This window comes from Lutra lutra, chromosome 16 (assembly GCF_902655055.1).
Source record: "Lutra lutra chromosome 16, mLutLut1.2, whole genome shotgun sequence".
NCBI classification, from domain to species: Eukaryota; Metazoa; Chordata; class Mammalia; order Carnivora; family Mustelidae; genus Lutra; species Lutra lutra.
In genome coordinates this window covers 59127241-59154028 of record NC_062293.1, presented here as the reverse complement: position 1 = coordinate 59154028, position 26788 = coordinate 59127241, and the positions used below count along the sequence as shown (strand labels likewise).

The 26788-nt window shown below is 61.5% G+C and overlaps 3 protein-coding genes across 9 annotated transcripts; 1 reads left to right on the top strand and 2 right to left on the bottom strand.

Moving 5' to 3' along the window:
* The first annotated feature begins 7696 nt into the window (after window positions 1-7696).
* On the top strand, window positions 7697-12586 carry EIF5A (eukaryotic translation initiation factor 5A). 3 transcript variants are annotated; one of them, XM_047706290.1, is made up of 6 exons: window positions 7697-7877; window positions 9714-9899; window positions 11183-11287; window positions 11464-11595; window positions 11679-11752; window positions 11912-12586. In XM_047706290.1, the coding sequence occupies exons 2-5, from the start codon at window positions 9735-9737 to the stop codon at window positions 11739-11741; spliced, it is 465 nt and encodes a 154-aa protein (XP_047562246.1). In that variant the 5' UTR covers window positions 7697-7877; window positions 9714-9734; the 3' UTR covers window positions 11742-11752; window positions 11912-12586. The 3 variants fall into 3 exon arrangements, with proteins under 3 accessions (XP_047562246.1, XP_047562245.1, XP_047562247.1); XM_047706291.1 differs by lacking the exon at window positions 7697-7877 and adding an exon at window positions 8140-8244; XM_047706289.1 differs by lacking the exons at window positions 7697-7877; window positions 11679-11752; window positions 11912-12586 and adding an exon at window positions 7932-8244 and having other exon boundaries at window positions 11464-11601.
* GPS2 (G protein pathway suppressor 2) lies at window positions 12237-15515 on the bottom strand. Of its 2 annotated transcripts, XM_047706281.1 has the most exons (11): window positions 15376-15515; window positions 15014-15176; window positions 14554-14663; window positions 14362-14474; window positions 14147-14226; window positions 13974-14056; window positions 13621-13774; window positions 13448-13537; window positions 13270-13349; window positions 13088-13183; window positions 12237-12959 (listed from the first exon to the last, which is right to left on the bottom strand). In XM_047706281.1, the coding sequence occupies exons 2-11, from the start codon at window positions 15105-15107 to the stop codon at window positions 12876-12878; spliced, it is 984 nt and encodes a 327-aa protein (XP_047562237.1). In that variant the 5' UTR covers window positions 15108-15176; window positions 15376-15515; the 3' UTR covers window positions 12237-12875. The 2 variants fall into 2 exon arrangements, with proteins under 2 accessions (XP_047562237.1, XP_047562236.1); XM_047706280.1 differs by lacking the exon at window positions 15376-15515 and having other exon boundaries at window positions 15014-15369.
* A 100-nt stretch (window positions 15516-15615) lies between these two features.
* NEURL4 (neuralized E3 ubiquitin protein ligase 4) lies at window positions 15616-26785 on the bottom strand. Of its 4 annotated transcripts, none has more exons than XM_047706251.1 (29): window positions 26260-26785; window positions 25071-25515; window positions 24777-24842; window positions 24328-24626; window positions 24047-24158; window positions 23875-23963; window positions 23298-23370; window positions 22921-23185; window positions 22490-22671; window positions 22080-22165; window positions 21795-21957; window positions 21506-21704; window positions 21336-21412; window positions 21157-21235; window positions 20688-20863; window positions 20469-20600; window positions 19954-20099; window positions 19644-19868; window positions 19468-19566; window positions 19219-19380; window positions 18881-19045; window positions 18213-18371; window positions 17726-17905; window positions 17560-17647; window positions 17370-17477; window positions 17072-17216; window positions 16828-16940; window positions 16585-16750; window positions 15616-16270 (listed from the first exon to the last, which is right to left on the bottom strand). In XM_047706251.1, the coding sequence occupies exons 1-29, from the start codon at window positions 26539-26541 to the stop codon at window positions 16066-16068; spliced, it is 4686 nt and encodes a 1561-aa protein (XP_047562207.1). In that variant the 5' UTR covers window positions 26542-26785; the 3' UTR covers window positions 15616-16065. The 4 variants fall into 4 exon arrangements, with proteins under 4 accessions (XP_047562207.1, XP_047562208.1, XP_047562209.1 ...); XM_047706252.1 differs by having other exon boundaries at window positions 20694-20863; XM_047706253.1 differs by lacking the exon at window positions 24777-24842.
* Window positions 26786-26788: the final 3 nt, after the last annotated feature.

Below are 26788 nucleotides of genomic sequence, written 5' to 3'. Positions count from 1 at the left end.
CTCTTCCTTCTGGATTCCCTCTGGGCTTCTGGACGTTTCTCCTGCTTGGGCGCCCTCTCCCCACCCACCCCATCTACTCCTTCTGTGAACATCCAGAGCTGGGCACACGCCCCAGCTCCATGGTGGGCGCTAGGGAGGCGAAGGCCCAGGTGTCACAGCCTGGCGGGGTAGAGGGCCACGTGGTCTGGAGCTGGGGAGGGAGGGGTGAGTCCGGAGGGGACAAGGCATGGACAATGCCCTCTAAGGTGGCCTGGGCAAGAGCAGGAGGCCGAGCCAGACCCCTTCCCTGGCCACGGGGGCCAGAAGGTCGACAGGAATGGGGTTAGGATTGGGATTGAGCACTGGTGAGCGGCCCGGGGACTGGAGATGCTGGACCAGAGGCTCCGTCTGCCCTTCACAGACGCCGTCTTCCCCTTACCTCCTCTCTTCCGTCTGAGATATTCTTTTTTTTTTTTTAAATTTTATTTATTTATTTGACAGAGGGAAAGAGAGATCACAAGTAGGCAGAGAGGCAGGCAGACTCCCCGTTCAGCAGAGAGCCCGATGTGGGGCTCGACCCCAGGACCCTGAGATCACGACCTGAGCTGAAGGCAGAGGCTTAATCCACTGAGCCACCCAGGCGCCCCCGTCTGAGATATTCTTTTCCTGGGTCTGGACCGGCTCCAAAGGGTTGGCACCGGCTAACGTTTCTTCATCCCCATACACAGAACTCCTGGACCCTCCCTCGTCCTAATGAGGGCCCAAACTTCTGCAGGGCCCTCTACTCGGAGGTCTCCCGCGGTCAGAGACCTGCCAGGCTGCCCAGCTGTGTTGGGTCCTGTCCTGGCGCTCACTGAGCCACCTCTGTCCCTGAACAGGCCGTATCTCTCTGCTCTGCCGTCACCTGGCCCCTCTGAATTCCTTGGCCTGTCCACAGGGCCCGGCACGGAGCAAGGCCTCCACTGCCACCCGGAGAGGGAATGAATGATCACCGGGAAAACTCTGCAGTCGTTTGCCCCTGGTTCCTTCAGCTTCCTTTCCCCGGGGCCAGGGTCTATGTTCTGTCCCTAGCCCCGGACCCTACATTCTTGGTCTGGTTTCTACAAACCTTGCTGACTCCTTTCTCAAGCACCAGACTCAGCAAGGCCTGGACTTTCCTGTAGGGCTTTTCCTCCAGGCCCAGAACCAAACCTACTTCATTCTCAGGCCCTCCCTCCACCTTCTTTTTCTTAGCCTCCAAAGAGTCAAGGTCAACGTCACAAAGATCCCCCAGGCATCTTCTCAGAGCTCCTCCTACTCTCACACCGACTCCCATTCATTAACCTATCACTCACCAGGGCTGGCCACATAGGTACTCACACACTGGAGGCCAAGGCTGTATGTTTGTTGATTATCTGATAACGTCCCCCTCCTGGCTGTTCGGAAAGGGCCCATGCCAGGAAGTAGGGACGCCACCGCTGTGTCTTAAGTAGCTGATATACTTAGCAGACTCAGTAGATGTTCATCACAAGAACGGGTAAGTAAGTCAGTTCAGAGTTACGGCCAGAGTTACGGCTATGACCGCAGCTGGCAGCTGTGAGAGCAGGTCCCCGAGGCCCTGGCCCAAAGGGTTTCCCATTCACCCATTCTCAAGTTTCATTCAGAGTGTTTGACTTTTATGCAAGCCCTTGAGGGTAGATGGAAGAATTCAATAGTCCTTGCCCAGATCCGCTGATAGGAATAAATTCTCATTGTGAGATATTTGTACCCCCAGGGTACAGAGGGTACCTTCTGTACCCCCTCTGACCCTCTCCTGTTTTCTGTTTTCTTTCTATCCGGGAATTGCTTCTGTTCATTGACTTAATTTACCCTCTCCTGCAATGGGGAATCTGTTCAAAGTGATCTCAGATGTATGTTTTAAAAGGCATAGCAAAAAGTTCGTAGGAAAATACAGTAAAGCATTAATAGTCGCCTCCGGGCATTGGGTTTATGGCTTATCTGTTTCTTATTTCCAAAATGTTTTTACAAAAGAGTTCTGTTTTCATAATAAAATTTGACAGAATCTTTTTCATCATTCTCTTGACACACCTGGAGCTGCTTCCCTTTCTGTGAGGGACAAGTCCCACTGAAAACAGAAGGTTTGTCCTCAACCCCAGCCCTGCCCACTTTCCCAAGCTCAACTTGGCTTGAGACTAACATGCACATCCTATCAGAGCTGGCTTCCGAGAACCTCGGGATCCCAGAATCTTTTTTTTCTTAAGATTTTATTTATTTGAGAGAGAGAGAGAGCTTATGAGCAGGGGGAGCAGTGGAGAGAGAGAGAGAGAAGCAGACTCCCCGCTAAGCAGGAAGCCTGAGGCGGGACTCGACCCCAGGACCCTGAGATCATGACCCAAGCCGAAAGCAGACACTTAACGACTGAGTCCCCCAGGCGCTCTAGGATCCCAGAATCTTTTTTTTTTTTTTTTAAGATTTTATTTATTTATTTGACAGAGAGAGATCACAAGTAGATCACAAGTAGATGGAGAGGCAGGCGGAGAGAGAGGAGGGAGCAGGCTCTCTGCTGAGCAGAGAGCCCGATGCGGGACTCGATCCCAGGACCCTGAGATCATGACCTGAGCCGAAGGCAGCGGCTTAACCCACTGAGCCACCCAGGCGCCCCAGGATCCCAGAATCTTAACAGTATTTCCCAATCACTGCATTTCCCTGCAGGAATGACTGTGTCGATATGGTCTATCCCCAGACACATCGACCAAAGGCACCATTGACCTACTCCTTGAGCTCACCTTCTTCATTCAGTTAACCACTAAATTCTATCAATTAGTTCTCTAAGACGTCTCTGGCGCTCCGCTTCTCCTCCCGACCTCACCTCCAGGGTCTTGATTTAGGTCTTCATTCCTAATTACCTGGTTGAGGATCTCCACTGGTCTCTTGCCCCCAGCCCAGCTCCATCCCCCTTCCCCTATAGAAGAAGTTGATTTTTCAGAACAGTTTTGGATGTGCAGCCAAATGGAGCAGGGACCTCGATGTTTCCTGTACACCTCCTGTCCCCATGCACGCACAGCTGCCGCCTCTATCAACATCCCCCACCAGAGTGGGACATTTGTTGCAGCTGATGGATCTACCTTGACATTGACACGTTGTGATCACCCAGAACCCACAGTTTACCTTACGGCTCCTCTGACCTGAGCTGAAGGCAGATGAGATGCTTAACCACCTGAGCCACCCAGGCACCCCAGGAATCCTCTTGACTCTTATTTCTGCCTCCCCAACCCGCAGATTTCACCCATGCTTTAAGGTCCAGTTACTAAAACGCTGCTTTCCGAGGGAACTAACTCCTAGACCAAACCCTGAACCACATGACAGCTTCCTGAAGTCCTTCTTATCTCCCATCCCTCACTCCTTCAATCCATCTCTCTCTATCCTGGACTATCTTGACCTAACACTACTCTGTGTACATCAGAACCACCTTCCCTATCCGTCCGTGCTGTGCTGCGGAGTCGTTAACAACCAGCTCTGGACAGAGGGACCCCTGGGTCAGCACACAGCACCTGCCAGTTTCCGTGGTTGGAAATACTTGCATCATGGCCAATTTCAAGCTACCAGCAAGACAGTATTGAACATGTAGTTAGGAAGAGATATTAGTTAGGAAGAGATATGCACGGGGCGCCTAGGTGGCTCAGTCGGTTTAGCATCTGTCTTTGGGGTCCTGGGATCGAACCCCAAGTTGGGCTCTCTGCTCAGCAGGGTGCTGCTTCTCCCTCTCCCTCTGCCTGCTGCCCTGCCTGCTTGTGCATGCGCTCTCTCTGTAAAATAAATACATAAAATCTTTTTTTAAAAAGGGAGAGATGCGTACAATTGGTTCTTAAACCTATACAAGCAGCCTCCCCCACACCACGGGCTCCCATTCGAGACTTCCCCGGTGTTCCTTAATGTGTTCCTTATATGACTGTTGTGACCCTCCTGTAGATTTAAAATTACTTGGAAATAGAATGTTTAGAAAGTCTCCCAGAGTAGATATAAACTCATCTGGCAAACTTCCTTCTCAGCAGAGCATGGGTGCCCTCTGAATGATGACCCTCTGAGAAAAAAATGAGGAAACAATGAGCTGAATCTCAGGACAGCCTCCAAAGCCATGGAAAGTCTATAGCAGGGTCTCTGGAGAGTTCTGCCCAAATGTCTGAATTTTAATCTTGGGGAGTGGGTGTAATCTCAGAAGGTGGGAAAGAAATGCGACTTGCCGTTAAGGTACGATCTGATCAATTGTATTCAAATCAGTTCTTAAGAAAGAAACTTTTTTTTTTTTAAGATTTTATTTGACAGAGAGACACACAGTGAGGGAGGGAACACAAGAAGGGGGAGTGGAGGAGGGAGACGCAGACTCCCCTCTGAGCAAGAAGCCCGAGGTGGGACTCGATCCCATGACCCTGGTCATGACCCGAGCTGAACGCAGTCGCTCAACCGACTGAGCCATCCAGGTAGCCCTGCCAGGTACAATTTTAGGAGCTGCGAACACAGTAATGAACAGAACAGACAGTTTCCCAGCCTTATTATAAGGCTCTATTCTAATGGGGATGGCCAGACGTTAGCAAAGCCATCACACAAATAAATGGATGTGAACAGTGTGTGGCAGAGGCTGTCATGTTTGCTATGAGAACACAGAATGTGAGAAGCTGACCAAGTCTTGTAGGTCAGGAAAGGTTTCCCTCGAGAAGGGACTCGGACTGGCTGCAAAAAATGTGAGGGCTCACGGAGCAGAGGACTGCGCCCTGGATGGTGGGGACTCTACACATGGAATGCAAGGAAGGTTCTTCCGGGTACGAATCGTCTCATCTCTCTACAATACTGTACGGTATTTTGCCTTTTCTTTCTCTGAATGTGTAGAACTCAGTCTTCTATTAAGATGATTTGTGCCTTTTTTAGTTTGAATGGAAATTCTTTTTTTTTTTTTTATTTGACAGATAGAATCACAAGTAGGCAGAGAGGCAGGCAGAGACAGAGAGCGGAGGAAGCAGGCTCCCTGCTGAGCAGAAAGCCTGATGCGGGGCTTGATCCCAGGTCCTGGGATCATGACCTGAGCCGAAGGCAGAGGCTTTAACCCACTGAGCCACCCAGGCACCCCTTGAATGGAAATTCTTTTTTTTTTTTTTTTAAATATTTTATTTATTTATTCGACAGATCACAAGTAGACAGAGGCAGGCAGAGGGAGAGAGAGAGAGAGAGAGGGAAGCAGGCTCCCCGCTGAGCAGAGAGCCCGATGCGGGACTCGATCCCAGGGCCCTGGGATCATGACCTGAGCCGAAGGCAGCGGCTCAACCCACTGAGCCACCCAGGCGCCCTTGAATGGAAATTCTTAAGGGTTGTTGTCACCTGGCATCCACGCAATATCGTGGAACTTGTGCCTTGGGTCAGCTAGGACGCTTCGCCAATGCCTCCCGGAACAAACCGATGAAGATGGTGCCATTAAGCACACGAGATGTTGCTGTACGACCATGACGGTACTTTAAGTAACAGCTTTATTGCGATATAATTAACATCCCATACAATTCCACTATTTAAGGCATATAATTTAGTATTTTAACATCTGAAGAATGCAGCCTTCGCTGCAATCGATGTTGGAACATTTTCATCACCCTAAAAGTCACCCTCTGCCCCTTTCCCCGTAGCCATCAGCAGGCACTCCGTCTCTCCATTTCCCTCCAACCTCTCAACACTAGGCAACTGCTGATCTATGTAGTCTCCACGGATTTGCCTATCCTGGACTTTTCATGTAAATGGAATTATATACTATGTGGTCTTTTGTGACTGACTTTCACTGAGCATAATGTTTCGAAGTTTATCCTTTCTGTTGCTGAATAATATTTCATCGTGCGGATGCACCCTATTTTATTTATCCTTTCCTCAGCTGGTGGACATTCGGGTAGCTTCTGCTCTTGGGCTACTATGTATAAAGCTGCTTTGAAGATTCCTGAAGGAGTTTTTTAAATTGAGGGGAAAAACCACATAATGTAAAACCTTTTACACCAACAATTCAGTGCCATTTAGTGCATTCACGACGTTCTGCAGCCATCTTTATTGAATTCCCAAACATCTCATCACTCTAAAGTAAAACCCCATGTCCGTTAACCCCACTGGTCATTCCCCTCACCCATCCCAGCACCCGGCAGCTCCCATCTACTGCCTGCTTCGACGGATTCACCGATTCTGGACGTTCGTGCTCATCAGATCGTGGGCTATGACCTTTAGTGTCTGCTGTCTTTCCCTGAGCGAGCTGTTTCTGAAGGTCACTCCGTGGAAGGGAAGACGACGTCCCTTTTTCGTGGTTGAATAACATTCCGCAGCGGGGACAGACCGCGCCGGGTGCCCCCGCGGACGGGTGTTTGGCAGCCGCGCACAGCGCGCGGCCCGTGCTCGCCTGCGGAGGTCGGAGCCCTCGTCTGTGACGCGGGGCACGTGCCCAGGACGGGAACTGCTGGGTCGCGGGGACAATAGCGTCTGGGGGAAGAGCGGGCCTGGGTTTCCGCGATGCGCCCAGGCAGCTGGGGGTCTCGTGTTCAAGCGAAGGGGAGGTGCTGCGGACCGTGGCGAGGAGGGACCAGGGAGTGACGGCAGCTCCGTGGCCCGCCCTTCACTCAAGCGGGTGTCGCAGAGACACCGACCGGGTCGCGGGCTAGCTCGCAGCCCGGGGCCGGGCCGGCGGCTCGGCTTCTCCACCGCGCCGCCGGAAGCCGGGAACCGGGCGAGGGAGACTACAAAGTGCGGGGCCAGGGGGCAGCTTCCTTCCCCACGAGGAGGGCCGGGGGGGGGTGGGAATACAATCCGAGGGACAGGCTGCCTCCCGTTTCATGGTCCTCCGACGCGACTCCGGGGAGGGCAGTGGAACGGAACGCGCCGCCTTCGGTTTTCTAAGGGCGCTCGCAGACGACGGTTTCGGAGACGGCAGGGAGCACATGGGGCAGAGGAGGGGAGAAAGGCCCCCGGCGCCTCCCCGGGGCACAGGCGCACGCCGCCCCTCCGGCCGCCCCAGGCAGCCAGCCGTACCCCGCGCTCCCACAACATGGTGGCCGCCACGCGGCCGTTCTAGCCCGCGGCTGGAACTCTATGGCCGAGCCGAGGCCGGCCGCGCAGGGCGGTGAAGCTGAGCTGGGCGGTAACCCGACCACACCAGCGCGCTGGGAAGTGTGTGCGGAAAGAGCCCTCCCGCGCATGTGCGGGAAGGGGGGATGGGCTTCGAGACTAGGAGCCGACCCCGCAGTGCAAGTTTTCTGAAACGTGTGAGTCGTTTAAGTCCAGTGAAAGCCGAGGTGGGGCGTTTCCCAGACGCATGCGTCCTCGCCGAGACCGGCGATATAGCGGCGTGGTCTTTTCAACGCCCGGCGTACAGACGACGTCTGAGGTGGAAGGGGCGGTCAGGAATCCCAATACGCATGCGCTTTGAGGCCGAGGCGTTCCCTTCAGAGGGTGTGGAGTGCAGGGCTCCTCTTTGCGCAGGCGCAGGTCCTGTCCGGTAGGGCTAGTGGTCTATCACGGGAAGGGAAGAGGAGGTTGAAGGGCTTGAAAAACCGGGTGCGCCTGCGCACTGCCTACTTGTGGGAAGAGTTCGGGATTTGTGAGGGGCGGGGTCACGCAAACGCGTCATTGGACGGGTAGGTGGGAGGGAGGGTGGAGCTCGGGGAGGGTCTTTGCGCTTGCGCAGTGCGGGGGTGGAGGGCGGAGGGGATAGATAGCACGCTTGCGCGGCTGTCACAGGGCTGCTTGGTTGGTCAGTGGGGAGTCGGCGCCTGCGTACTAAGACCCGTGTGCAGCAGCGGCGGCGGCGGTAGAGGCGGCGGCGGCGGCGGCGGCGGCGGCAGCGGGCTCGGAGGCAGCGGTTGGGCTCGCGGCGAGCGGACGGGGTCGAGTCAGTGCGTTCGCGCGAGGTGAGAGCGGGCAGGCCGCGCGTGCGCGGAACCCTGGTTTGGGCCTGGGAGTAGAAATGGAACTGCGCGAGGGTCGGGGAGGGGGCAGAGGGGAGCGGCGGCGGCCGCCGCGGCACAGGGTTCGGCCCGCGAGCCGGGCGAGGTGTGGAGAGGCGCGGGCGCGCGCCCCGGTTGGCGCGCGGGGTGACGGTTGGGGCCGGCTGGGTGACGTTGGAGCGACGCAGGGCGGGGGACGGCGAGCCGCGAGGCCGCCACGCGGGAGAGGCCGCCGGGCGGCCACGCCGGGGCGAGGGCCGGGGGCCAGATCGGCCCGCCGGAGTAAGGGGACCTGGGCCGTTGAGAACCGGGCGCCGCGCGGCCACGTGAGGTGGGGGAGGGGGCTATTCGGTGAGAGGGCATGTGGGGGGGGGTTGGCGGCCGGCCGGGGGGGAGGGGAGGCGGCGTGGCTCCGGCCTGGCGCGGCCTTTGAGGAGGGGGTGCCGGCGGCATCGGAAGTGTCCCCTACCGGAGGCTGCCCTCGGGGTCGGAGGCCGCATGGCCGAATGTGGACGGGGGCCGCATGGCAGCGCGGGGACCCCTCCCCCCCAGATCCCGGCCACCGGAAGCCCCGGGAGGCCACATGGTGGGCGGGAGCCGGCAACCCCCCGGCGCGGGGAGAGGCAGTCCTCGCGAGCGCCCAAGGGAGCTTGGAATTTTGGGGAGAGGGAAGCCCGAGGCCCGGATCCTGATCACCCCGGAGAGCCCGCTGCGGGCATATGTTAGCGCTCCCCTGTCCTATGGGCCCCCGGAGCTCTCCCCCCAACTCCGCTGTGAAGTGAGGCGGCCCGCAGGTGTAAGTAGCGCGCTCCCTTGCCGGGCGGCCGGAAAACCGGAGAGACCCCGGCGATTGGACGGCAGCCCAACTCCTGCGGGCCGAGCCGACAGCGCCGTCCAGTCTCGGGCGCAGAGCTCCACGCCGCGCCTGGTGCGCTTCACCTTGTCACTGCCCGCGCCGCTGCGTCGGGCCGGGGAGCGCCGGCGCCGCCCGCCCGGCAGAATTTCCACTACTTACTAGCACCAGCGTTTTGCTTTCATTTTATTGTCATTCACCACTCCCCACTCCGCTCCGCAAGGAGCCCGCAGGCCCGGCCAGAAAGTCGACAGTGCCGGTGCATCCTGGGAAAAGTGGGAGGGGCCCTCGCGGAGAGGCCGGGTTCCTGGGTTCCCTTTGGGAAACGAGATGGAGGTGTTTGGCCAGGGGAGAAGTTCGAAAACAACTCTGCTTTCCCCTCCTCGGCTGTGTGTGCAAATGCGTGCTGGAGAGGCGGGAATCCCCCAAAGAGGCCTTGTGGTTTCCTGTGCCAGTGACTGGCCTGTGTGGGGATAGGGTGGGGGGTGTAACAGGGCCGGGTGGGGCCCTGTCCTCCGGTCTCCACCCTCCCCTTCCCCCCCCCCCCACGATAGCCCCGCCCTTCTGCTGGCTCATGGCTGCTCACCTAATTATAGCCCTGGTTGTGTGTGGGGAAGAGGGGTGGTTGGTTTCAGTGGCAAGTAACACCTGAGTCTTCCCCCTCCCCGGAGTCAGCCTTGGCCCATCTCCGGGATTGCACATCCTGACTCCCTGCGGCCTGCCTTTCCCCACCCACCCCTTTACGTTCATTTGGGCTGCGGGTCGAGCCTCCGTCCCCCACCGTTCCCAGACACGCAGCAGGTCTTAGGTACTTGTGGTTTCAGTCAGTATTTAATCTGGGCCTGGTGACTCTCCTTTAGGTGGTGGTGGAAGGAAAGGGCTTGGGATGGCGGTGAAGCTCTGTTGGCCTCCACCCTGACTGACTCGGGTTCTCTTTCTGACTCTAGTTGGAATCGAAGCCTCTTAAAATGGCAGATGATTTGGACTTCGAGACAGGAGATGCGGGGGCCTCAGCCACCTTTCCGATGCAGTGCTCAGCATTACGTAAGAACGGCTTCGTGGTGCTCAAAGGCCGGCCATGTAAGATCGTGGAGATGTCTACCTCCAAGACGGGCAAGCATGGCCATGCCAAGGTTAGAACTTGATCTCTCCACATCTTGCCTTCCCCACACTTGTCTATATCCGTGGGGCTCCCAGCAGCAAGCCGTCCTCGGTCCCAGCCCTCTCCGTTCCTTCAGCACTGGCTTACTGTCCTGTTCCTTGCGCTCAGCACTCAGCCCTGGATACTTTCCACCTGTACTTTTCTGAGGGCTTCGGCTCTTCCTTGGTGAGCCTTCCCTTTCTGCACTCTTCCGGGAGTCTCTGGCTTCTGGGTGCTCTGTTCAGGTGCTCACGCCTTCCTCCTGGATTTCACTTTCTGCCTCTATTCCCCTGAGTCTTTGTTCCCAGGGTTTCTCCAGGCCTAATGCTGGAAGCAGCCTTTCCTGGAGAGCACCAGGATACCCCCGAACCTCCAAGTTATCTTGCTGTCCCACAGTCCCCACCAGCTTTCCCTTTGGATCTCTGATGCCGTGTCTGCCAAGCCTCTGCCTGCCCCCTCCCCTTGAGTCCCCTGAGCCGCCCCCTCGCATTCTTGGATCCTGACATTCTGGCTAGTGCTTCCATGTCAGTTAAGACTTTTCTACCCTGGGAAACTTTTTTTTTTTTTTTTTTTTTTAATTTATTTATTTGACAGAGATCACAAGTAGGCAGAGAAGCAGGCTCCCCGCTAAGCAGAGAACCCGATGCGGGGATCGATCCCAGGACCCTGAAATCATGACCGGAGCCGAAGGCAGAGGCTCAGCCTACTGCGCCCTTCCCTGGAAAACTTGACTTGGCCCATCCTTGGGTTTCTTAGGATTTTGTTCCCTAGTTGGTCTGTCTTGCCTTGGCCTGGCGTTCATCCTGGGTTTCCTCGTTCATGTCTAGATCCTTGTCTGAGTTCTTTTCTGGTTTTCTTACTCCCTGGGGCAGTTTGTTCTCCCTGAATTCGTCCTCCTCTCTGCTCTCTTCCTTTCTCATTCCTTTTTGTCGTCCCCAGTTCTGCGCCTTTTACCCTGGTGTCCGGATGCTCTTTCAAAGGTCTTACCTAGTGTCCCATGCCCAGGGCTCCTCGGTCAGTGTTCCCGTAGCTCAGGGTAACTGGTGGCCCCAAGTGTGCCCTACGATTTCCCTTGTCAGTCACCCCCAACCTGAATGGGGTCTGTCTGCCTCTTGTTCTTGCTGGACGCCTTATTTCTTGAGTCGATTTGCTTGGTTCCGCCTCCCCCGATCTTGCCCCGACAGCCTAGTCTGACTTCCCAACTGTCAGGGCATCTCACCCTCTTTCCGCCCTGGACCCGGCTGGGTTTCTCTTTCATGTGATGCGTACATGCAGGTCCACCTGGTCGGTATTGACATCTTTACTGGCAAGAAATACGAAGATATCTGCCCGTCCACTCATAATATGGATGTCCCCAACATCAAAAGGAATGACTTCCAGGTACACGGGTGGGTTCGTGGTTTCGGGGAGGGGTAACATTGACTAGAGGAGCTCCATGCTGTGGCGGGGGGGGGGGGGGGCGCAGGACAGCGGGGAGTTTGCAGCAGTTTGCAGCCCTTGTTTGTACTCAGACCCTTTATCCTCTGCCTGTTGCTTACTCCCCTCTCTGCCCCCAGCTGATCGGCATCCAGGATGGGTATCTATCACTGCTCCAGGACAGCGGGGAGGTGCGAGAGGACCTTCGCCTGCCCGAGGGAGACCTCGGCAAGGAGATTGAGCAGAAGTACGACTGTGGAGAAGAGATCCTGGTACGGTGCCCCCCGTCGTCTGCCCCGTTGCATTTTGCCTCTTCTTCTGAGCTCCCTTCTGACTCTCCCCTTTGTACCCGCAGATCACGGTGCTGTCTGCCATGACAGAGGAGGCAGCTGTTGCAATCAAGGCCATGGCAAAATAACCGGCTCCCAGGTGAATGTAACGTACTCCCCCCAGCCCACGTCTTGTCCCCACCAAAAACCTGCTCTCTTGTCCCTCATCGTTCTGGACTTCTTTCCCGGCCCCCTGCGGGATCCTCACCCTTCCTGGGGGTGGTGATCTCCTGCCTCACCTGGTCTCTCTCTTCTCCAGGGTGGCGGTGGTGGCAGCAGTGATCCTCAAGCCTGCAGAGGCCCCCTCCCCAGCCTGGCCCAGCTCTGGCCTGGGCCTTGGCTGGACTCCTCCTACACAATTTATTTGACGTTTTATTTTGGTTTCCCCCACACCCCTCTCAATCTGTCGGGGAGCCCCTGCCCTTCATCCTGCTCCCTCGGCCAGGAGTGAGTGACCCTTGGCCTTGGTGAAGCTGCCCTCCTCTTCTCCCCTCGCACTACAGCCCTGGTCAGGGAGAGGGGGTGGGTGCTGCTTGTGGTTTAGTGGGATTTTTGTTTTGCTTTTTTTGTTTTTCTTTTCTTTCTTTCTTTTTTTTTTTTTTTAAATTCAATCTGGAATCAGAAAGCTGTGGATTCTGGCAAAAATGATCCTTGTACCCTCCCCCCACTCAGCCCTGCTCTGGTCCCTTGTTTCCCCATGGCCCTTTACCCCAAGCACCACCCCACAGATGGGGGACCAGCCCCCTCCCCTGCCTATGTCTCTCCCCAAATCCCGTTAGCTGGGGAGGGAAGAAGAGGAAAGGGGAGGGGACCTGCCCCCTCCTCAGGCATCTGGGAGGGCCCTGCCCCCATGGGCTTCACCCTTTCCTGTGGGCTCTCTCCCCGACACATTTGTTAAAATCAAACCTGAATAAAACTACAAGTTTAATATGAAGGCCCCAACTCGGTTGCTTCTTTGAATTAAATGGGTGTTTACTGATCAGAACATAAAAGTTAGAAACCACAGGCACTGGACACTGAGCTTGGCAGCTGAGCTCATTACCCGCCCACTGTCCTCCTGTGACCTGCCTGCCACCCCTCCCCCTCCATACAGCCCTGGCCTGGGCAGGGAGGCAACACAAACGGCAGCCAGGGGTGGTGAGGTGGATTTTATTGGGCTGGGACACACCAGGGACCCTCACCCATAGCGGGGGCTGGGGGTCAGCGAGAAGACAGTCTGAAGATCACTTGTGGTAGAATCGCGGGTTCTGGCTGTGCTGGATGAAGGGGAGCCGAGGGCCAGGCTGGCTGGTAGCTGCAAAGCCCGACTGGTGGTGGGGGAAGGGGGGCTCTGTCGGTGTGCGCCCCCCTCCCCAGGGAGAGGGAAAAGGAGGGGTGGGGGCCACCTCTCCTACCCAGTCCTTCCCCCGGAAGCTAGTGGGATTCCCGTCCTTACCTTCCCTGCCGGTTGCATCTGCACAGGGAGCTGGGGAGAGGCAAGGAGTCCCGGGGCTGGATGCAGAGCTTGGGGATGCATGGGGCGCAGGGAGGACTGTGGAGAAGAGAGTTAGGACCTGAGGCAGCCCGGGGCGCCCCTTGGCAGAGAGCTGCCCCTGACCTCCAAGACGCCATACTCACAGAGTCTGAGAAACCGGTCTGCTGGTTGGCGTGTTCCATCTGCTTCTGTAAGGACAGGGCACCGCCAGGCTGGAGGAAGCCTAGGAGGGGAAGGGGGCGTGTGCGGCATGAGTAGAGAGAGGAAAAGGGAAGCGTGGTGGATGCTGGGAGCCAGGGCTGGGGCGCGGGGTGGCCTCACCTGTCTGGGTGGGCTGGAAGTGGCCGTGCACCGCGTAGGGCTGGGGCTGTGGCTGAGATAGGTACTGCACTGCCGGGAATGCCGAAGGCGCTGAGGGAGGCAGGGGTACAGGCAGTCGGGCCTCCTTCCCACGGCTGGGGGAGCCGGCTCCTCCCTCTCTTCCTACTACTCACCTCTGAGCTGCTGACTGGGGCTGTAGGCCGGCTGTGTGGGTCCGTAGTGCGGTGGGGCCTGAGCGGTCCCATAGGCCCCACCAGGGCTGCCCTGGAACTGACCGTGCTCTGGGGTCCCCGCGAAAGCTGCTGCCGAGCCCACGTAGTGCCGGGTCTGCGGAGGGAGGAGGAGCGCTGACTGCTGCGGGAAACTGCCCCAGAGCAGCGCCCTGAGCACCGTGCGTGTGCCCTGCGTCCGCTGTGTGGTAAAGCACCACACAACGCCACGACTGGGACGCAAGTTGCACGAAGGCGCCTGGGTCTGCGTGCAAGTAGCCGGGAAACCAGTGCGCACCACACCCAGTCCTCCTTACTGTCAGCACTTGGGGTCCGAACATCTGTTTGGCCCTGTCAGCTGCCATGAGGGTGCCCGGGCGGCTGTGTCCTCCAGGGCTCCCTAGACAGGGAGAGGGGCTTCGTGAGGCTGAAGTGGGTGGCTGCAACCCCCAGGAGGGCATGTTCTAACACAGTGGTCTTCATTTCTCACCCTGCATGCTAAGGAGGTGTGTGCCTGTGTGAACCGTCAGGCTCTGCGGGTACGCGGCTGACGTCAGAGTGGTCAGGTCGCTGCGATGAAAGGCGGGCAGGTCAAAATCAAGGACAAGGACAAGTGCCCCCTCTTCTGCCATTAGACACGGATCTGGTGTTACCCGATCCTAGTTACACTCTGCTCTGATTTTATTTTTAGCTCTCCAGTCCCACCTCTGCTCCTTTCGCCTCCGTTTCTCCTCCTCGTGTAAAACTTTCTTGAGCTGCAGGAAGAGCTGGTGCTTCTCTTCCTGTAGGGCCAACAGCTTCTCCTGCAACTTCAGGATCTGCGGAGGGAGGGGAGAGGGGCTGGAGACAGGAGGACCAAAGGAGGAAAGAGCTGGGACAGATCGAGGGGTCGCTTACTTGTTCCTTGGTCTCCTCTAGTGACATTCGTTCCTCCATCTCCTTCTTCTTCCTCCTCTCCTGCTCTTCCTTCATCTTCTGTTCCATCATCTTGTCCACTTCTTCCTCCTCTGGAGAAGAGGCAGAACGGGAGGACGGCAGGGTGGTTAGAGTACCGGAATGTCAGAGACCGAGCTCCTGCAAACCCGGTTATCACAGTGCCCCCTTGCCCCCTAGGCAATGGCTCCTTCCGTCGGGAGGGGACGGGGAGGGAGGCTTTGTTCGGTGCTCTCCAAGGTCCTTCCCTACCCAAGGGTTCTGGACCTCAGACCCGGCCTCCAGCTCCCACCACCGGAGGGGCCGTCCCGTCCCATCTCTCCTCCGCGCGGCCCCGGCGCGCTGCTCCGCCCGTGGTGGGGGCCGGCCCCGGCGGAGCGCTGCCGCCCTGGGCCGTGTGTCCTCCCGCTCGGGCCCGGCTCACCCTGCCGCTTGCGCTCCCGCTCCATCATGATGTGCCGGTGCAACGCCCGGGCCATGGCGTTGGAAAGCTTGGGGCGCTCCAGGAGCGCCGGCATGGTGCTGCCGGGGTCGCTCGGGCCGTGGGCGCCCGGCTCTGTCACGGACTGCCAGACCTCCGACCGGACCTGCCGGGACGCGGGTGCTCAGGAGGGTAGCGCCGGGCGGGCCGAGGCGGAAGCCCGCCGCCGCCGTCGCCCCGGGGGATCACGCGCCCGGCGCCCGCTCTCCTCTCCCCCGGCCGATCCCGGGTGTCCCGCGTGCGCCGGCGGGCAGGGGTCTCTGGCCTCGGCGCTACACACCCCGGCCCCACCGGCCCCTCCCTACCCGCCTTCACTGCGCTTTCCCCGCGGCTCCTGCGCGCTTGGGCCGCGCGTCACTTCCGGCGGCCGGGCCGACTCTTTCCGGAGCAGGGGCGGCCGGCGGCCTCGCGGCTCTGGCGCAGGGAAGGGCGGAAGCGGCCGCGACGGGTGCCGGGGGCGGCCAAACCCCGTCGGCGCGTCCGGCGCCCCCAGCTGGGTGGACCCGGGTCTCGGCGGGGGGCGGCGCGAGAGAGAGGCCGAGGCGCGCGCTCCGGGACGGCGTTTATTGGCTCCTTGGAACCCCGCGTCCGTCACAACTGTACAGAGGCCCACCTTCCCCGCGCCCGCCCTCCCCTCTCCGCCCGGCGGCCAAGGAAGCGGCGGCTCCGGGGCGGGGCGCTGGGTCTGGTGGCGGGGGTCTCCTCGGGATTCACAGTAACAGGAACGAAAACGGAAATAAATTAAGTGACACGGGGAAGGGAGTCCAGGGAGTCGTGTTCGCCAAGTCAGTGCATGAGGGGCGCTGCCGGCCCCGAGCCCCGCGGGGGGCGTGCGCCCTGCACGCGGAGACGCGCTCCCCTTCCAGCGCGCGGCGGGCGGGCTCCGGCGGGCGGACTCCGGGCGCGTCCGCCAGGGCGGGGTGCGGAGTTGGGCCGGCGGCACTCGGAGTCCGCGGGCCGGGTCCCCACTGTGCTTGTCGTCGAGAGGCCGGCCCTCACTCCACCCGCACCAGCAGAGCATACAGGAGCGTGGCCCCCTTCTCCTTGGTCACCCACTCGAGTTCGGCGGGGCTGAAGTGCGGGTCGGGAGGTTCTCGGAGGGCGGCCGAAGGGGGCCCGGGGGTGTAGGAGCCGGGGCGCACGCACACCTGGAACGCCACCTGGGCCTGGTGCGTCCGCTGGGACTTGGGGTCCCGGAATCTGTCGTGCAAGGAGCAGAAAGCCGGCCGTGAGGAACTCGGGCTTCCTCCTCCCCCTGCGACATGCACGGCGGCTCCGTGCCTCGGGGTCACGCCCGCCGTCTCCCCATCAGCCCGCTGGCCCCCTTCTCCAGGCCTCTGCTCAAAGCTTCTTCCCGAGGTGGCCCTGACCGTGCTCCAACCGCTTGGGGGGCCCACTGCGCTCCACTCTGTTTTACTCCCGTAGTGCTAGTCACCTTCAAAGCTAACCGTTCTAGAGTGTCCCGGTGGGAAGGCGGAGGGCAAGCCGTGGAGACCCCGCCCCCCTGTACTCACTGCACTTTGGATGCCAGGGTCTCGGCCCCAGCATACTGGAGGGAGGGGGAGAGCAGCACCGGAGGGGGCTGCTCCTCCCGCGGGGGCGCGCAGTTCTCCCCAGGCTCCTCAAACCCTACCCCGGGCTCGCCTTTCAAGGGCCGGCAGCTCAGGATGGAAGCGGTGCCTGTGGGGGAGCCAGGTCAGGAACATGCCTGGGGACCCGGGCCCCACCCGCCCTGCCTCTTGCTGGTCCCAGGGTACCTGCTCCCAGCTCCCCTCGGTCCAGCACCCTCCGGACCGCTGCCACGTTGCTCCCGTGATACGCCATGTGCCACTTCTTGGTCAGCGTCCCAGCTTCCAGGCGTGGATTCACCCTAGGACGGACCCAGGGGACACTGGACACAAGCAGCTGGCTCACGGACACCATCCTCTGTCCCACGGGAGCCTCCCTCGTCACCGGGGGAATGAGTGCTAAAGGAGACACGCAACCTTGGCCCAGGAGTACCTGAGGTTGAACCTGCACCAGCCGAAAGGCAGCGCGTACTCCCGGGGGGGCTCTCCACGGCGCCTGTGGGCCTCGTCCCCTCGAAGCTTCCGGCAAGACTCACAGTAGCACAGGCTCCGTTTCGGAGGAGGGATGAAATAATCCTCTGTGGGAAAGCGAGAGGGAGTCGGCTGCGGCTCCCGCCCGGGGTCTCCAGCACATAGCATCCCCTCCTCTCCTGTGGGTCCCTCAGGCTCCCGGCATGGCCCCGCCCTGGCAGCAGGGAGTGCTGCGGGTTCTGGGGGGACCGGGGACTCACCAGGAAGCAATAGCAGTTCTTGGAAGCGGGAGCAGAGAGCGTGGTATTCGCAGCTCTTCAGAGGGCCAGTGGTGGGCAGAGGGCCCCAGCACACACTCTCCTTGATGCCTGAGAGGGCGGAAGGCGGCAGGGTCGCAGGGACAGCAGGGGCAGCGGGGCCACGCGGGTGGGGATCTGGGGGCTGCCTCACCATCCACCATGTCCGCCTTCTCCATGTCCCCCTGGGTGCCAGCACTCTTCCCACTGGTAGCTCCCGGCTCTGGACTCACGATTGTCACCTGCAGGGGAGGTGTGATGAGGGAGACCCACCCCCGCGCGCCCCGGCACTGCCTCTACCCTGCCGGCAGCCTGCTCACCTGCTCGCACTGCCCGTAGAGGTCCACGAGGGCGTGGCAGGGCTGGGGCACATCTGGCACAGCCACGCCCTGGTCTATCCCGTTCACGTGCAGGTGCAGCCCTCCAGAGCCATCCAGCCGCAGGCCCAGGACGGTGCCCTCAGGACACGTGTCCAGATTGGGCCCAAATTTCTCACAGATCTGGGGGTGGGGAGACCTACTGTCTTCTCAGAGCTCAGACCACAGACAGCAGCCACCCCTGGGCTCTGCTCCACTTCCGGCTGCCGGTGCCTGGGCCTTGCCTCCACGCTCGCCCCGTGCCCAGGCTCTACCCGCCACCCGCTGGGCCCCCACAGCCACACTCCCAACGGCAAGGATGTAGGCGGCCCTGACAAGCCTGAGTCTAGATGATGACATGCTCTTGCTTACTCACTAGAGGATTTCCCCACACAGCGCCCCCGATAGCTGTGACCCCCCGACCAGGGACCTCCCGCCACCCCCCAGCCACCTTGAGACCGTTGTGGAAGATGCCGCGGCCCCGCAGCAGCCAGGCCGCCCGCTTGAGGCCACAGGCTGACGCGGGGAAGTTGAGCCTCTCTGGCGGGCATGTGATGACGCCCAGGACCAGCGAAGATGTCCACTGTCGGTTCAGGGAGTCTATCCGCACCTGGGGGACAAGGCGACTACTACTCCCCAGTCACGGCCCCCTGCGAAGAAGCCACCCAGCGGCCCCGGGCTCTCCATCCAGGGCAGGAAGGGGTGCTGCCCTTTCTGAGGCTGGAGGAACTGCGAACTGCAGATTCACTGGTTTCCTTCCCTGTGTCAGCCTTGGTGCTGTTGCCTGGGCAAGGGTGCCTGTCCCCAGGGGCTGCCTTCAGCAGGCTAACTAAATCTTTTCATCTGTAGCAGAAAGACCCCCTCCTCGGGCAAAGCCCTCCCAGCATGCATGTGCAGGGCCACACATCTTTCTCGGGACTCCCCCAGTCCCTCGCTACTGCTCCCCTCACCAGTCACAGGGAGGGGGACTTCCTGAGAATGGCTCTACAGATCCCACCGCGGGGTACGGACCAAAGCCCCGGAAGCTCCTCCAGGGGGCTTGCCTCCACTCTGTCCTCAAATGGGGGGTGGTTTCTCCAGGAGGGCTGGTCCCTGGGACCCTGGGCAAGAGGAACCCACCTGGACCAATAGCTGGGGCACCAGGGGCTGGCCGATGACGACGACGCCTTGGTTGTAGCTGGCCACCCGCGTGGCCGTGCGGTTCCCGTTGGACAGGAGGATGTTCTTCCCATGGTTTTCCAGGAACTCGAGGGCCATGGGCATAACGGCCACTTGATTCTGGTCCTGGTGCGGAGGAGAGACAGCACTGCCAGGGCCACCCATGCCAGGCCCAAGCTAACCCCTCCCAGGCATTTACACGGGGCTGGTGTCTATGCCTCTGCCCACCGGGATGGAATCAGAGAACCCCAGAGCACCCTGGTGTCCCCCGGCCCCGTTCGCCCGCCGCAGTCTCTCACCCGCAGGCCATGCTCCTCCCCGTCGCCGTCCTCCTCGCCCTCGCTGCCAGTGTCGGAACTGGGAGAAGGCGGCTGGGTGCCCTCTGGCTCCTCCAGCCGTGTAGAGCTCACGACAGACACGCTCCGTACCGGCCCATAGAGATCCAGCACGGCCCACACGTTCTGGGGGCACGCACACGACACGGGAGTCAGACCCCCGTTGGGGGCCTCAAGCCCGCTCCGCAAACCCAAGGAACAGCTCAGCCTGACCTTGGCGATGCCAGTGGCCGCGGGCCCCATGTCCTCTCCGTCCACCAGGATGTGCATAGTGTCGTCGGCGCCCCGACGGATGCCCACGCGGCTCCCCACCTGGGACCCAGAGTGGATGAGCCTCAGCCCACAGTCCCCCGATACCCCCGCCCCCGCCCAGGAGCCAGCTGCCTCACCCCCAGCCTCTCGAGGTTCCGGCCATAGTTCATCCTCTGGAGCTGCCCGTCGCGCCTCACTTCACAGCTGGTCACCATCCAGGTGGTCTTTGACCGCAGCTCAGGCAGAGAGGGAGGCAGCCCCGGGCCGCCGGCTGCGCCAGGCCCCATCTCCCCCGGCGCTAGTGTGGTCAGCCCCAGGCGGAGGGAGCCCGCCCACTTCTCGTCCAGCTCCTCCACCTTCACCTGACGGACAGAGAGCACGGGGCTGCCACGGGCACGGGGACGGGTAGCAGCAGCCTGGCCCCATGGAAGCGAGCCCGCTGCCCACCTCGAAGACCTCCTCCGTCTTGAGCTCCTTGGTGCTGAAGACGAGGCCGTGAGCATAGCCGGCCGCGCGCACCGCCCTTGTGCCGTCCTCCTCCAGAGTGACGTTCTTGCCGCAAGAGCTGTGGAAGCGGTGAGTCACGCCGGCCACTGTGGAGAGATGGGACCCCCGGAAAGGGCAGCATGGGGGCCGCAGGCTCCGAAAAGGACGGGGCGCGGAGCTTTCAGGTGAAACAGGAAGTTGCCCTAAAGGCCCCCTTGGCCGTTGCTTCTTGAACGCCTCTCCCTGCAGGGAGACCCGTTTTCAAAGCAGACGGGCCCCATTGTTGGGCAGGGGGCGAGCGGGGTGCCCAGTCCACGCTCCAGCCGGAACCCCCTCCCACCTTCCTGGGGGCGTCCCACCCTGGCTCCCTCCCTCCCTGCCCTTGTTCCCTGCCCGGTCTGCAGCCGCCGGCCACCCCCACTCCACCCCCGCTAGGGAAGCAGAGCCCGCCCGCCTGCCCTCCCCGCCAGCTGAACCTGGGGAGTGCAGGGGGAAGGACTTCTCAGTGGCGGTGTTGCTGGTCGCCAGGCTGTTGTCCATGGGGCCGGTGGCGTTGGTGATGGACACCTGGACACACTGGCCATACAGATCCACCACCGCATACACGTCTGGGTGGAGGAGGAAGGGGTCAGGGGCCGGCCGGCCCCGGGCGGGGCGGCAGGAGGCTGGCAGGCCAAGCGCCACCGAGCAGTCACCTTTACCCGGGGGCAAGCCTGAGCAGGCGGCGCCCTGGTCCTGGCCGTTGATGAAGTAGTGCAGGTCACCCTTGGCCGTGCGCATCATGCCGATGCGTGCACCCGTGCCCAGTGCGTCCAAGTCGCAGCCGTAGTTATTGCGCATGGTGTTCCCGTCCTGCATGATGGCCGTGCCGCTGTGGGGCGACACGCATGGGCCGCTGAGCACCCCACTCCGGGCCTCGGTCGGGGACCTCAGCTTGGGGCCGGAGACCCGGTCCTGAGTCTCAGCCCTCCAGGATCCCCCTGCAGAGGGGCCGCCGTAGCGCATGTGCGGAGGCGGGAGGGCCGGCCAGCGGCAAGGGGCAGGGGCAGCCACCCCCACAGGCGTGTCCTTGTCCATGGCCACCGCAGGCCCCATGCCTGGCCCCCCGCACCCTCGCCGGCACCACCCAGCCTGCCCGGCCTCCCCCGAGCCAGGGAGCCGAACCTCAGCATCCAGGTGTCATAGTCGATGTCCGTCATGGTGTTGGGGAACTCGAGGTCCTCCGGCCGAATAGCCGTCACCCCTAGGAGGAGGCCGGCGGGGCTCAGAGCCAAGCCCCCGGCAACAGGCAGCCCGCACCACTCCAGCACACACACGCGCACACACACGCACGCGCCTCTCACCAGCCTCAATGGAGCCTGACCAGCGGTCCACCATCTTCTGAATGACAATCTCAAACAGCTCTCCGTCCCGCAGGGCCCTGCCGGGGACACGGTGGCTATCAGACGGGCCCCGCACGGGTGGCTGAGGCCGGGTAGCGGGAGGCGGGGGCCGAGCCAGCGCCGACACTGACCGGTTGGAGATGACGATGGCATCGTTGAACTCGCTGCGACAGTTGTGGCGGAGTGCCGTGCGGCCCCCGTTGGTGATGACGGCGTTACTGCCGTGCAGCTGGTGGAAGCGCAGGTCAGAGCCCCCAGCGCCTGATGACGAGGAGCTGGGGGACACCTGGTTGTTCCCTTCGGGGAGCGGCTCAGGCACGGAGGGCACCTCTGGGAGAGGGGACAGAGCATGTGAGGCTGCAGTGTTCTCTGAGGCCCCCCGAGGCCGCCCCCCACCCTGGCCCCGGCCCCGGCCCTCACCCACGTCGTCCACAATGGTGGCCTGGGCCGCCTGGCCGTACAGGTCCACAACAGCGTAGACACCCGGGGGCACGTTCCAGGCTGCAGGGCCCTGAGTCATCCCGTTGACAAAGAAGTGCAGAGTCCCATCCTCCCGCCGCACCACGCCCACCGTGTCCCCTGCCTTGGAAGAAGGGGGGCTGGAGTGAGGAGTCAGGCAGAGTTCCCGGGGGGGCTGGTCCAATGGCAGCCCCGCCTGCCCCACTCTCTGCGCGCCGCATCCCGGCGGTGCCCCCACTCTCCCACCTTGAGGCGGTCCAGGTTGTGCCCATATTCGTCTAAGATGGTCGTCCCATTGTGCATCACCCCATTCCCAGTCATCATCCACGTTCCTAGGGGGACAGGGAGTGGCAGAGGACATAAGCGGGAACCAGGGCTCCGCTCTGCTGCACAGCAGTCCCCATGTCCCTCCCCAAGGCTGCTGGCCCAGCCTGCCCAGTGTCTCTTCCCAGGGCCGGGCAAGAAAACTGCACATCCCCGCACCCCACAGGCCCAGTCCACATGGTGGCGCTCCGCCCCTAAAACAGTCCTCCGCCCCTAAAACAGTCATCACCAGGGGCATCAGGAACGACCCAGCTGGGGACCCAGTGTCAGGGCTCTGGGGACAGCTCCCTCCCTGGGACCCTCTCCTGGCCCTGGCCTGCCTGGGAGCTCACCGGAGCGCAGGTTGGTCATGGTGGAGGGCAGCTGGAGGTAGGCGGGGTTGTGGGTGGTGACCCCAATCTCGATGGAGCCGGCCCACTTGTCCACCATCTTGTCAATGCGCACCTGGAACACCTCTCCGTCCCGCAGGGCCCGACTGCTCAGCACCACGCCGTGGTTGAAGTCATCAGTGGCACTGAGGACAGCGAACGGGGACTCAGGCGTGAACCTGTGCTCCGAGCATGCCCAAGCTTAGCCCAGAGGTGCCTGCCTGATACCCACTGCTCGAAGTCAACCAGAGAAACTCCGTTCTCCGCAAAGCTCCCTACTCGCCCGTCCCAAGCTCCCCAGGTCAGAATCCCTCTGCCTCCTGCTCCTCCACCCCCCGTCCCCCAATCCCATCAGAGCCCCTTCTGCAGGCTTCTCCCCACCCCATGGGCCATACTGGGGCCTCAGGGCAGTGCGTCCCTCGTGGGTGATAGCTGCTTTCTGCCCGCAGTTGGGGTGGAAAAGCAGACGCTCGGGCTCAGCCTGTGCGGCGGGGGCGGCGCGGCGGAGTGCCCCCTCCGGAGACAGTGCCCGCAGGATGGCATTGTTCCGGCGCAGGCGGTCGCTGTGGTTGTTATTATGGACGATGGTCACCTTCACAGCCATCCCATACAAGTCTACCACACCGTACACCACTGGGGGCGTCAGTGGGGTAGCCACGCCTGGGTGGGGGGAAAATGGAGGGACCAGCATCAAAGAGAGGCAGAACGAGGAGGTCCGGAGCCCCTGCCCCCAAAAGCCAGGGCCGGTGGCCTGCTCTGGGCGTCCCCTCACCCTGGTCGATGCCGTTAATGAAGAAGTGTAGGGCAGAGTTGGACTTCCTCGTGAGGCCAATGTGGTCACCTTCCTAGCCAGAGGAGAAAAACAAAGGTCTCAAATGCATTCCCCCTCAGGCTCCAGGCTTGTCCTCCCGCCCAGGCCGCAGGGGAACAGCTGCAAAGATGCCACAGTCCCGAGCCCCCAGAATGTTCCCGGCTCCCGGCGGGAAGCCACCTTATAAATAAATGTCACCTCGCCCACCTCTCCAAGCAGTTTAAAAAATGCTAACGGGCTCAGCTAAGACATTAGAAGAAAACGGAAAAAAAAATTATACCCTACCACCGACAACCCTCGAGCTTCTCACCTCGGGTCACTGCCCCACAGCCACACGGTGAGAGAGAGTGACCCCCCGACTCCCCAGATCTGCAAGCCTAACCATTGGCCAACCCTACCTTCTCAAAAAGAAACTTCAGACGAGAGAGCAGAGGCCTTGCTCTAGGCCGCAGCAGAGACCGTGCGGACTGGGCAGGGAAGTGAGGGATAAGGTGGCCCCAGAGAGGGGCCCCCACGCTGCACCCTGCCCCCCCCTCACCTGCAGCTCGTCCAGACTGAACTCACAATACTCCCGGCGAGTGCCCTTGCCGTTGGTCAGGATCCCGCAGCCGCTCATCATGATGGTGCCTAGAGAAAGGGGGGACAGCCCAGCTAGAGCCCCCGCGGCCCTCGCCCAAGGAAGGGGCCTCCGCTCTGCTGGGGACTGGTACCTGACTGCAGGTTGGTCATGGTGGCTGGATACTCAAGGTTGTTGGGGTTGTGGGTGGTGACACCGATCTCAATGGAGCCCGACCACTTGTCTACGAGCTTGTCAATGCGGATCTTGGGGGGAGTGACAGCAGGAAGGGGGAGATGTGGCAGGTAAACGCCGAGAAGGGACCCTCAGACTGTTCTCTGCACCCCCCACCCCCACCCCCGCCACTATCAAGGATCAAGCCCGTCTTTGGGTCCCGGAAGGCGGGGTGCAGCCAGCACCCAGCAGCTCGCACACCTCGAACATCTCGTTGTCTCGCAGGGGACGGTTGGTCATGACCACCCCGTTGTTGAACTCATCCAGGGGCCGGCGGCGCTCGGCGGTCTTATTGTTGTTGCTTAGTTTGATGAGCGTCCCGCACTTCTCGTGAAAGAGCAGGGCATCGTTGGAAGTGAGGACGGGCGAGGTGGCGGCACCGCCAGACCCCAGTCCTTCCCCTGCCGGCGGGGAGCTCAGGTTCACATTTAGGAGCCCCCCGTTGTAGGCAGACAGGATGGCGTTGCCCACCACCTCGGAGAGCTCCATGCTGGCAAAGTCTGCGGCAGTGGGATGGAGGGGGAAGCTGGAATGAGGCGCTACCTCCTCAGGCTCGCCACTCTCCCCCTAGCCTTCTCCTGAGGCCCCTCCCCTCACCTCGTCCACCTCACTTCCCGCTCCCCTGCCCGAAGCCTCCCAGAAGCCCTCACCATTATGCGACTCAAGGCTGTTAGGAAACGTCTCCGGCCGGGCCTGCGCTGGGGACACCATGAAGGCTGGGGACCAGGCGGGATGGGAGGGGAATAAGGGTTCAGCCCCTGCTGCAGGGCCCACAGCCAGGAGACCCCACTCCTCTCTCTAGCCCCTGCTTTCCCCTTCAACAGACTGGGGTAGGGAGAGTCTGAGTGACCCTGCTCACACCCAGCCTCTTTGCCACTTTCTCTCTCCAGTTCCTTCAGCCACTCCCTCTGCCCCACCCCTCCACCACTGCCCTGTGTTCTCACCTTCATCCCCGGAGGTCCCCTGTTCGTTCAAGGCAGAATCTTCAGGGGGCGCGGAAGGCTCGAGGGGAGGGGTGGGAATGGGAGTTGGGGGGCTGAAACCTGGCTCAGGGGGCAGCACGGTGATCTGGGTGCACTTGCCATAAAGGTCCACAACGGCCCAGACACGAGCCGGAAGGCCCGTGGCAGCCACCCCGCAATCCCGCCCATTCACCCAGAGCCGCAGCTCCCCGGCAGCTGTGCGCTCCACGCCCACACGGTCCCCTTCCCCAAGCTGGTCCAGGTCCTGCCCGTACTCCTCCAGCACAGAACGTCCGTCCCTCAACACCGAGCAGCCTGACACCACCCATGAGCCCCCCTTCAGCCCCGTGGCGCTGCTCGGGAAGTCCAGTACGCTGGGGTCCAGTGCCGTCACCCCGATCTCGATGGAGCCACTCCAGGAGTTGACCTGTGATAAGGGCGGTGGACAGTGGCTCAGGATGGGCCCCCATGGGTCTCCCACCACTAGGAACCCACATGTCCCAGACCACTGTGTCCCCCTCTTCCCACATCCCCCGGCAACTAACTGGTTTTTCTCTCTGGAGACGTGAAGCAGTGGTCTCCGTGACTCCTCAGCCACGGGGTTCCCAGCTCTCCACGCCCACACGCCCTGCTCTGGGGTCCCACTCCCCTCCCCACGCAGAGTCTCTCCTAGGCTGCGCTGCACTCACATTCCACCTCTTCCCCATCCCACCTCTGAGCACCTGGCCTCTTCACCAATTCACACACAGTACACACACCTCCCTCTCCCCGTGTCTCTCTTCACCCATCCTTCCGCGGGAGCGTATCCGCCAGTGGTTGGTCCTTCCCTGCTTCTCCCCTCCCTTCCCATCACATCCCTGACATCCCTCCATCCTCCACCTCCCGAGGCGATCCCAGGAGATATGGTCCCTAACCGTTCCTGGGGACGAAGTCCGGCGTCCCTGCCCTGCCCCTGGGTCTTGAGGAAACACCAGCTGTCTTCGTCCCTTTCCCCGTGAGACCGAACGTTTCTGCTCCGTGCTCCCCTCCCGCCCGTCGCCCGGTGCCCCGCAGGTCGGTGCCCTCTCGGCAGCCGGCTATGCGAGCCAACCTGGCTGTCCGGCCCGTGTCTGCCGCTCGCCCGCTCCCACCAGCCTCCCCCTATCTCGGTTCCGCTGGCCCCGCTCCGCACCTTGCGGTCGATGCGGACGGTGAAGACGCGTCCATCGCGCAAGGGCTCCCGGCTCAACACCAGCCCGTGGTTAAACTCCTGGCCAGGCTGCTGCCGCCGCGCGGTACGCCCACAGGCCGACAGGCTCACCAGGCGCCCAGTGCGCGGGTGCAGCTCCCCGCCGCTGCCCAGACCCCCGCCGGACCCCGGCCCTGCGCCGCTCCCGCCGGGGCCCACACCCCCACCCGGCCCCGGCCCGGGGCCTCCCCCAGAGCCCCCACTCCCACCCGACCCCGCCGCCATTGCCGCTGACACCGGGGCCGCGCGACAGCCGCGCTTGGCGGCACCGTGGCAACCGCGGTGCACAGACTCCGGGAGGGAACAGGACTCGGGGCTGGGGCCAGGTATGCTTTACGGCACTGCCGGGCGACGGCGCATCCCCGGCTGGGGAATTAATGACCACCGCGGTGGGAACGGAAGGACGACGGGGTCGGGCGGGCTTGCTTTACGGCACGGCGAGGTGACGGAGTGGGCCCGACAGCCGTGCAGA

Coding starts and splice junctions, on each gene's coding strand:
- EIF5A (XM_047706289.1), top strand. CDS start 7,934: ATGGAACTGCGCGAGGGTCGGGGAGGGGGCAGAGGGGAGCGGCGGCGG. Junction 8,245..9,713: donor GCGCCGCGCGGCCACGTGAG/GTGGGGGAGGGG, acceptor TTCTGACTCTAG/TTGGAATCGAAGCCTCTTAA. Junction 9,900..11,182: donor GCAAGCATGGCCATGCCAAG/GTTAGAACTTGA, acceptor GCGTACATGCAG/GTCCACCTGGTCGGTATTGA.
- GPS2 (XM_047706281.1), bottom strand. CDS start 15,107: ATGCCGGCGCTCCTGGAGCGCCCCAAGCTTTCCAACGCCATGGCCCGG. Junction 13,538..13,620: donor CCCCAGTCAGCAGCTCAGAG/GTGAGTAGTAGG, acceptor TGCCTCCCTCAG/CGCCTTCGGCATTCCCGGCA. Junction 13,350..13,447: donor CTTCCAGCCCACCCAGACAG/GTGAGGCCACCC, acceptor TTCCCCTCCTAG/GCTTCCTCCAGCCTGGCGGT.
- NEURL4 (XM_047706251.1), bottom strand. CDS start 26,541: ATGGCGGCGGGGTCGGGTGGGAGTGGGGGCTCTGGGGGAGGCCCCGGG. Junction 23,371..23,874: donor TCAGTCTGGACGAGCTGCAG/GTGAGGGGGGGG, acceptor TCCTCTGGCTAG/GAAGGTGACCACATTGGCCT. Junction 20,601..20,687: donor AGGCTTGCCCCCGGGTAAAG/GTGACTGCTCGG, acceptor TCCTCCACCCAG/ACGTGTATGCGGTGGTGGAT.